This window comes from Oratosquilla oratoria, chromosome 11 (genome assembly GCF_046742065.1).
Source record: "Oratosquilla oratoria isolate Oo_2021 chromosome 11, ASM4674206v1, whole genome shotgun sequence".
NCBI lineage: Eukaryota > Metazoa > Arthropoda > Malacostraca > Stomatopoda > Squillidae > Oratosquilla > Oratosquilla oratoria.
Genome location: NC_134787.1, coordinates 47698804 through 47708803, shown reverse-complemented (window position 1 = coordinate 47708803; position 10000 = coordinate 47698804). Strand labels below are relative to the sequence as shown.

General features: G+C 40.2%; 1 protein-coding gene across 1 annotated transcript; it reads right to left on the bottom strand.

The window, feature by feature from the left end:
* Nucleotides 1-4294: 4294 nt before the first annotated feature.
* On the bottom strand, nucleotides 4295-8183 carry LOC143030042 (tRNA endonuclease ANKZF1-like). The gene is made up of 2 exons (XM_076193247.1): nucleotides 6428-8183; nucleotides 4295-4431 (listed from the first exon to the last, which is right to left on the bottom strand). Exons 1-2 carry the CDS (start codon nucleotides 8181-8183, stop codon nucleotides 4295-4297), a joined length of 1893 nt encoding a protein of 630 aa, XP_076049362.1.
* Nucleotides 8184-10000: the final 1817 nt, after the last annotated feature.

Sequence of the window (10000 nt, the reverse complement as noted above, 5' to 3'; positions counted from 1 at the left end):
CCAGGTAAGAATCGTAGTGGAGAGTTGATGGTGGAAATGTGTCTAGAAAGAGAGTTGATGATAGCAAATACAGTGTTTCGGAAGAAAGTCAAGCATAAGTACACATGGGAGAGGGTGGTGGAGGGAAGGGTGGTAGATAGAGCGCTAATGGATTATGTAGTGGTAAATAGGATTATGATAGGAAGAGTTAAGGATGTACATGTGCTAAGGGGAGAGGGTGGGGGAATATCAGATCATTTTTTGGTGGAAGGTAAGCTGAGAGTGGAGAATAGATGGAGAAAGAGGAAAGGGACAAAAGGTAGGGAGGTTCTTAGAGTGAACTCCTTGAATGAAAAGGAAAAGGAGAAGGAGTACGAAAAGAAGCTGAAGGAGGAGTGGGAGGGAGTAAAGGATGGAGCAGAGATGGGTGTGGAGGAGGAATGGGGATGGTTCAAGGAGGGAGTCTTAAAGTGTGCAAGGATGGTGTGTGGAACAAGAAGGACAGGGGGAAATAAAAGAAAGGGTAGTGAATGGTGGGATGAGGAAACAAAGAAGGTTGTAGAAGAGAAGAAGCGAGCATTCACATATTGGTTACAAAAGAAGACGGGGGAGTCATATGAGACGTACAAAGAAAAGAAAAGAGAAGTAAAGCAAAAGGTAAAGGAGGCAAAGAGGAGAGCAGATGTGAAATGGGGTAGGAGTATGACAGAAAATTTTGAAAGTAATAAAAAGATGTTTTGGAAAGAAATTAAGAGAGGAAGAGGAGGCGAATCAAGTAGGGAAGAAAAGGTAAAAGGTACAGATGGAGTGATGATAATGGAAGAGATGGCAGTAAGGGGAAGATGGGCAGAATATTTTAGGGAGTTGCTAAATGTGAAGGAGGATAGGGAAGGAAAGATAGCTGCAGTGGGAAATGCGAAGAAAATGAGAGTGAGGAGTGAGGAGAATGGAGGAGAAATAAGGAAGGATGAGGTGAAGGCAGTTGTAAAGATGATGAAAGCAGGTAAGGCACCTGGTCTGGATGGATGCCATGCAGAATGTCTGAAAAAGGGAGGTTCAGTGATGGTGGACTGGTTGGTGAGGTTATTTAATGTTTGCTGGAGAGAGGGTAGAGTACCGGAGGACTGGAGAAGTGCCTGTATAGTTCCTCTTTACAAGGGAAAAGGGGACAAGTGTGAATGTAGTAGTTTCAGAGGGATTAGCCTGTTAAGTGTAGTAGGGAAGGCTTATGGGAGGATCTTAATTGAGGGGATTAGGAGAGGAACAGAAGGAGTAATTGGTGAGGAACAGTGTGGATTTAGGACAGGTAGAGGTTGTGTAGATCAGATCTTTGTGGTAAGACAGATATGTGAGAAAGCTATAGGAAAGGGGAAGGATGTTTTTTGGGCTTTTATGGATCTGGAAAAGGCTTATGAGTTTTTATGAGAGTAGTAGAGCTTGTGTCAGGATTAGAAATGGAGAGAGTGAGTGGTTTGAAGTAAAGGTGGGACTTCGTCAAGGATGCGTTATGTCGCCCTGGCTGTTCAACTTATACATGGATGGGGTGGTGCGAGAGGTGAATGCTAGGGTAGTGGGTCAGGGATTGGAGATGGTTAAAGAAAATGGAGAAAAGTGGGAGGTGAGCCAGCTGTTGTTTGCGGACGACACTGCGCTTGTGGCAGGGTCAGAGGAGGGATTGAGGAAGCTGGTGGCAGAGTTTGGGAGAGTATGTGATAGAAGAAAGCTAAAGATAAATGTGGGTAAAAGTAAGGTGATGAGATGTACAAGGGGTGAAAGTGGCAGTAGACTGGAAGTGAACATTAAGGGAGAGCGACTGGAGGAAGTGGATAGTTTTAGATACTTGGGTGCAAGTGTAGCAGGAAAAGATGGAGTGAAGGTGGAGGTAGAATGTAGATTGAGAGAAGCGAGTAAATGCCTTGGTGGATTAAAGAGTGTAATGAGGAATAGACATTTGGGAATGGATGCGAAGAGGAGACTGTATGAAGGAGTGATTGTGCCAACAGCACTGTATGGGGCAGAAACGTGGAACATAAGAGAAGAAGAGAGAAGGAGTTTGAATGTGTTTGAGATGAGGTGTCTGAGAAGTATGGTGGGGGTTACTAGGCTGGATAGAGTGAGAAATGAGGAGGTGAGGAGGAGAACAGGGGTGAAAAAGGATTTGGGAGATAGGGTTGATGAAAGAATATTAGGATGGTTTGGACACATGGAAAGAATGAGTGAAGAAAGACTAGTAAAAGAGGTATGGAAGGCAGATGTGGAGGGAGTGAACATGAGGGGACGTCCTAGGATGAGGTGGATGGATGGGGTGAAGGGGGCTTTGAGGAAGAGGGGAATGTCTGTTGAGGAAGGAAGGGAGAGGACGGAAGACAGAGGTGAATGGAGAATGGTTGTATATGGATGATGTTGTGATTGCATGAGGAGGAATGGGCGGGGTGGGGGGTGGGGGGGGTAGTATGTGTGAGTAAATTTTGACGCAGCCCGAAGGGATTTCTCCCCGTCCTCTCCTTATATGCAAGGGGGGACGGAGAGGGGGGGTCGCCGATTAAATGAAGCGGCCTTGCTGTGGATGTGCTGTGTCTTGCGACACTGCTTCTGACCCAGGGCGGTGGGCAGGGTGCAGGGATGACCCGTCATCCAGGAGGTGCTCAGATGAGAGGGAGGGTGGGAGGGGTGTGGAGTGTATTTAGGGATGAAATGGGTGGGAGTGTTTTTATGCCTTTCCCTTTTTGGCTACCTCCCTTGGAAGGGGGAAAAAGCCTTGGTATATGTATGTATGTATATGTATGCATGCATGTATGTAGGCATGTATATGTAAACAAAATCCAAGGACAGTGGCAATATCTTTTCCCGTAAGACATTGAATGGTGAATAGAAGGCCTTTGTGACTCGGTCGTCAGAAGAGGGCGGAGTCTGAAATGACGAATTGTTATCCATTATGCAACTCATGCAATTAATCCTTGAAGTCTCAAGGTCTACTCTTATGATGTTCCGTCTTCCACCAGACAATCTTATTCGGTTTGATGAAATTTATTTGTACTTAATCTTATAAATGAGACGTCTTATATATTTTTGACTACTTCGCTATAATGACAGTTCTTACAGTTTCTTCCAGTCAATGTAAGGGTATTTTTTTCTTTTGATATTGATTTACTTCTGTATTATTTCTATGTTGAGGATATAATCCCTTTCTGAACGGGTCGAAACCCCTTCACTACTTTGGTACCCCTTATTGATTTTGTTATGGTTAACGCTTCTCGACTTTTTTGTGTGCAGGAATTAACCACTTCGATCCGAAGACAATTTTCTACAGATTTCGTTGTAGCTAACGCCCAGACTTCGAGACACTGAACAGAGCATCAATCACAGACATAGACACTACTGTGCACACCTTCAAGACACATAAAACACAGACAAGAAATATATTCCCAACTGAGGGCAGGACAAGAGTGAAGGATTTGCAGTCGCCTCTTCCAAGAAATGATGCTGAGTGGGTCGAGGCCGTATAAAACCCTTCGCTGTATGGTGTCATACTCAATCAATATTCTCCCGCCGAGAGCCACGCGACAGCAATCAGTTGAGAACAGGACCGACTCTGTGAAGATGATCTTATTTTTGTGACCGGTAAACCGTCACAAGAAGGCCTTGCCACCCTTTCAGATGGCACGAATCCCTTGGAGCAGCTTTGGTTACCCGGGGGCAAGTACCACAAACCTTACCCAAAGGTAGACTTTTTTTTTTTTTTATTATTATTATTATTTTATTTATTTATTTATTTTTTTTTACCAAGAGGTGATTCTCCGGCGATCATTCTTCTTCTTCTCCTATTAGCTGGAGAAGTAGAGAGCAACCCTGGACGACACAAATTACACGTGTCCGCCATGCTTCAAAGCCATCACCTCGTCACTCTGGTCCACCAATCCACCTGTTTTGTAAAAACAAGTACCACTATTAAATCCCTCCTCCCTCGCACCGACAACACAGCCGAAATCCAATTAATCCAAATCTGTACAGGTAACAAACCCACAATGACAATAGTTGACATTTACATCTCCCCGCAATCATCCCCAACAGTTCCCAGCAACTTGAGGCCTAACCTCGACCAACTCACCATCATCCCCACGGGTGGTGGCATCAAAGCCAAGTTGTCGGCCTGGTATGTCAACAACTCCGACACGAAGATAGAATTTGATCTGCAGGCACATCTTGACACACTAACTAACCACCATGAACAAAATCCATAATCACATACATATGACCATCAAGTCCTCTACACCTCTTCCTCTCCTGACATCACCTGTTCCCATGTTTAATCCCCTCATCTTGGAAAGTGGTCAGAATCCTTGGATTCGACCACCTTACAATCATTATCACCACTAAAAAACGATATATCCCAGTTGGCCACAGAAATACATGCATTAATTACAAAAGAAAAAGCAAACTGAGAAACTTTCACTGGAGATGCAGAACAAGATTTCGAGACAATAAGCAAAACATCAATCATAGACATAGACATTGCTGTAATTGATCTAAATCTTCTTGAATATCTAATTGGTTTGAGTGATCATTTGCCACTCCGCACAGTTTTGTATCATCAGCCAATTTGGAAATAGTAGATTTTAGTCCATGGTCTATATCATTTATATATACTATGAATAGAAATGGTCCAAGAACGGAACCCTGAGGAACTCCACTTGTAACATTTTCCCATCTGGAAGTTTTTTATTTAAAACAACTCTCTGTTTTCGACCATTCAAGCAATTACTAGTCCAACCTAATAGGCTACCACTTATTCCGTGTAAAGCTAATTTAGTAATTAGTCTTTCGTGTGGGAAGGTATCAAAAGCTTTTGCAAAGTCTAGATATATTAAATCTTTTGTCATAATTGGAGATAACTGTGTTTTAGAATTCGAGTAAGTTAGTCATGCATGAACGTTTCCGTCTGAAATCCTGCTGGCTATCATTTATCAAAACGATTGGCTAGAGCCAGCGGATGCTCCACAGGGCACACGTCTACCGAACGCGGGCTCGACAAACGGGACCCCACGGAGTGCCACTCGCTGACGGCAGTGACAGTAGGGGAAGAAGTGGAACGCTCTTTGGGTTGTGGGGAGGGTTCACTCTTCTCACGGAGCGCACTCCTGTGAAGACAAATTTCCTCCTCACACATCCTGAGACGAACCTCTAGGTTCACGGAACCCTCACAAGCCATTTCGCTTCTCCTTTAGCAATAAAAACGGCAAAGAGAAAATACAAATTAACAACAACAACAAAATCAAAGCGGTCTCTAATAAACTAAATACGCGAAGCTTAATCTGCTTACCTTATACTATTTCTCCTACCTTTGGAGTACAGTAACAGAAAACTGTTTTCAATCTAAATAGAACACTACACTTTATCTTATATCTGTAACTGTATAGCGCTATACGTATACAATTACAAAAACACAACACTTTTTTTCTTTTTTTTTATGTTTATTGCAGTATATGACACATTAGATAAAGATAAAAGAAATGACTGGTGCAAATATTTAATTCATATTGTTTCCATGACAAAGTAGCAATAACTCCGCATCAGGTGAGTGGGCCAAAGGGATAAGATTGTTGATGGGCATCCCTTAGTCCAGGTTTACTCAAACTGGGGTTCGCGAACCCCCAGGGGTTCACAAGAAGATTTCTAGGGGTACTTAGATGGCTGACGAAAAACGTATATTAAATAGTGGTAGTTGTGGATTATGAAATTCCGTGCTAGCAGTGTGTGTTCCTTTAATCTCACTGTTCTACGCTGGTTTCTAAATTAACAGTGTTGATTACCAATAGTTGAATCTGGTGTGTGTGTGTGTGTGTGTGATGTTTCTTGTGAATAAAGTCATTAAAATTTGAATAATTTGATAATATCCTTTGCAGAATAATTGTACTTTTATGAGTTAGTCAATAAATGACCATTCTCTTGATTGTCAGATTATTGGGGGCTCGGGAAGATGGTATTATAACTCAGGGGGTAAGTACTCAACGAGAAAAAATTTGAGAACCCCTGCCCTAGTCAGTAGGAATTCAAACAAATGAGGTAATTCCTGAGTTTTCTGCTAGCTTGAGGTCATACAGACACAATAATTAACTTCCTTCAGTTTGACTTATTTATGCTTTTAAGCTCTTTCACACAGGACACTGAGCAAAAAAATGTAATCTAGGTAGAGGAATTCATCACCACCTCTGACTCTTGCTGTACACTGGAAAGACCTCTGTTGGGAAATGCATTCACTCCTGTCTGCTGCTTTTTCCTGGCTCTCTTCTCTCTTGCTGTGCTGCAAGTCGTCGTTCTGCTGCAAGTGCCCTCTTCTCTCTATCAGTCATTGATAAGAAAGTATTTCTTTCTGCTAATTCAGTTTTTCTTTCTTCCTCAATTTTCTTTTTTTCCTTTTCCTTTTCCCGCTTAGCCTTTTTGTGTACACGTTTCTTTTCTGCCTTGCGAGCTGCTTGTTCCTTCTCTTGTTCCTCAGACAGAGGACTCAATATCCCTGCCTCCTTGTAGTCATATTTACTTGGGTATGTACTCCTAAAACGTCTGAAGGTGTTGCGTATTTGCTTATTTGCTGTTGTCTTGTATGGCAGCTCTCCCTTGTTGCTTTTAATACTTGGGTCACAATCATTTTCCATTAGATACCAGATTACGTCTTTATGACAGGCTGTGGCAGCAATATGAAGAAGAGAAAGTTCATCTTTACCAAAAGTAAAAGATTGGGGAATGACAGCTTCTTGACATGCCTTGATTGACTCTCTCACTTCATTACTCAAAAGACCTTCAAATTGGTCACCTTCTGAATCATGTGCATATGTGATGATAGCCTTCAAAGTATTTATATCTCCTGATCTGCATGCTGTGTAAACTAAATTCCTCACTTCTGGCAGGGACTTCTGAGCTTTAGAATTCTCCTTAGGTAATTGTCTTTTGTTCTTATGAGGACTTCTTTTGGATTTGTTTTTGGGAATATAACAATCCATTTCTTTCAATTGGAAGGTGCTGACCTCGTTTGTGCTCACACAGAGTCCATGCTCAGAGTCTTGACTACGAGACGAATCATCACTTCCATTTAAGGTACAAGATTCTTGATGTCTGATAGCTTTCTTTTCCTTAACTTTGTTTATTTTCTTTTTTGGAGATGATGGTTTCAAGACCTTTTTTCCAGGGAGGCTTTTCTCTGTACTTGCTATTTCTAACTGGAGGTCATCTTGTGTACCATGAACTGTGATCTCTGATAATACTTTATGCACTCTCCGCACCTCGTTAAATGTTGGTTTGTTTGTGCTGAGTGGTATGGTTCTAATTCGTAAATCATCAGCCTTAAGTGGAGGGTCTGGTCCACCAAAAATCACCTTTCTATTTCTGTTTGTTGCTCGAAGCATAATGATGTGGCTCTGGTTCAAATGTCCTTGCCATGATTGAAGTACTTCTTGTACATGGTGCATGAAGGACTGCTCATTATGTCTCCTAAGAGATGACCCAGCAGAATTAAAATGAGTATTAGCATTCTTGTTATCTTTGGTGCTTTGTGATCCTCCTTGTTTAGATCTAACAGTATAGCTATGGAAAGTTTTATGTGCTAAAATCTCTTCACCTTTGATGACAGCTCCTGCAAAATGTCCCCCTCCAATCATCAAGATGGACCAATAACGCTTATAAGGCACTGCCATTGCCTGTTGAATCACTTCCTCTTCACTTGACAACTCTCTCTTTTTACCAGTGAGAAGACAACGAAAGAGGGAAAATACTATTCCATCAGAGTTGACAAAGTAGATCTGAGGTTGTCTTTGAAGAACTGCAGTCCTCTGATCTTCTTGTGTATCCTCTTCATCAGATTGTGACTCTGAAGAAGTACTGATATTATTTATAAACTGCTCCTCTGTAAGACTTTTTTTTCCCTCCATAGAGCGTTTCAGATTGGCTCGATGAAGGTCTTGGCCATAGTGGTTCACTTGTTGTTGGCGTGATGCAAAGGTGAGGTTGCAATAAGAACATTTGATGGAAGCAGCTGATGTTGGCAAACTTTGATTAAAGAGTGGGAGTCCAAGGGCACAATGATCTTGTGATGGTGTTGATGTCGATGCTTTGGAGAATTTCAAATGTTCCATAGTTCCTTTAGCTAAACGTAGTCCATTCATCAAAGGAACAATTTGGTCCTCATTCCAAATGCTCCTTTTGTCTGCCATTTCTTCTCCACTAAGAGGTCTTCTCAAGGGATACTTTGAATTCAGAAAGTGATCGAAGACTCAAGATCTCGGATTTAACAATTCGGGTGCTGAATAACGTCCCCTCCAAGAGCATTAATCTTTTATGACAGTAAATAATCAATATCAGTTGATGCCTTACTAACCTTTTATTCGAATTTGACACGTGTGTAATTACAATTTGTTTCAAGTATCAGTACGTCATTTTGTAATACTTCCGTCTCATACAGAACCAATCACTCGTAAAGTGACAACATGGTAGAGACTTCTGGTGACTTTTTATATTACTGATTTGGAGGTCATTTCAAATATTATAGAAAAGGAGGAGCAAATGTAATTCTATATCAAACTTATATTTTCAATGTAAACTTTAATACACTTAAAGAACAAGGGAAGGTCATCTCGCCATGGACAAGAGACTGCAATTTGTATATCAAGTGCAAGGACGAAAAAGTACGTCAGGTAAGTAATCTTGAACAATTAGTTGAATTTTGATAGTTCACATTCCTTAATCTTCTAACACAAACATAACCATGAACACTACAACTAACACAAAAACAAAAACAAACATTACAAAAAAACTGTTCTTCATGCCATACCCTTGTCCCTACCAATCACCTCAAATGTACATTATGTAAACATGTACATCATTTCATGTGTGCAAATATACCCGTAAATACTGCCAAAAATAACCCCAACATTTTCAAAAATTGTTTCTGCACAGACTGCTCAAAAACATTTCCCTATCATGCCATCTCAAACACAGAAATTAATATTTTGTTTTCCGCGCCAAATCTCGCATCAAAAAACCTGGATGTAGATACCGCCATTAAGAAGTATAAAGAAATAGACAAAAATCAGAAAAGGAATTTTCGATATTTAATCACAATAATACCCAAATTGATCCCGAATTAAATTTCTGCTCAAAACTAACAAAAGACAGCGATTACTAAAATTTTACACAATTTGACACAGTATTTCGTGATATTGATGGTTTCACACTAATTCACATTAATGCAAGGAGCCTAAACGCATATTATCAGAAAATTGACTGTTATCTCAAGTTACTCAATAAAAGCTTTGACGTTATAGTGATATGCGAAACATGGATTGACCCAGGATGTCTAGTATTAATAGACAGATCCAAAAAGGCGGCGGAGTCTCTATCTTCACAAAAATATCAATTTCATGCAAACTAATAAATCAATCCACTAATTCGCATGAAAACCTATTTGATTGCGTAGCTGTTGAGATTTTCAGTAAAACAAAAATACAAAAAATACCGTCATAACAAGTATTTACAGAAAGCCAGGCACAAACATCAATGAGTTCACAAATATGCTTGAAGAAATCATAACTCCATTTAGAAATAAAAACCTATATCTCTGTGGTGACTTCAACATAGATTTACTTAAGTATGAGACCCACGAACAAACGTCTTTGGCCACTCCCCCAAATGACCGTATCCTTGTTAGAAATCTAGAAAACACTAAAAAGGTTATCAATTGCCAGAATGCTGCAGATTTGAATACTACTTGTATATATATATATATATATATATATATATATATATATATATATATATATATACATATATATATATATATATGTACATATATATTATATATATATATGTACATATGTATATATATATATATATATATATATATATGTACGTGTATATATATATATATATATATATATATATATATATATTTGTGTGTGTGTGTGTGTGTGTGTGTGTGTGTCTGTGTTTACATACACGCACACACACACGAACACACGCACACGCGCACACA

Coding starts and splice junctions, on each gene's coding strand:
- LOC143030042 (XM_076193247.1), bottom strand. CDS start 8,183: ATGGCAGACAAAAGGAGCATTTGGAATGAGGACCAAATTGTTCCTTTG. Junction 4,432..6,427: donor TCGCAAGGCAGAAAAGAAAC/GTGTACACAAAA, acceptor CTGCATCTCCAG/TGAAAGTTTCTCAGTTTGCT.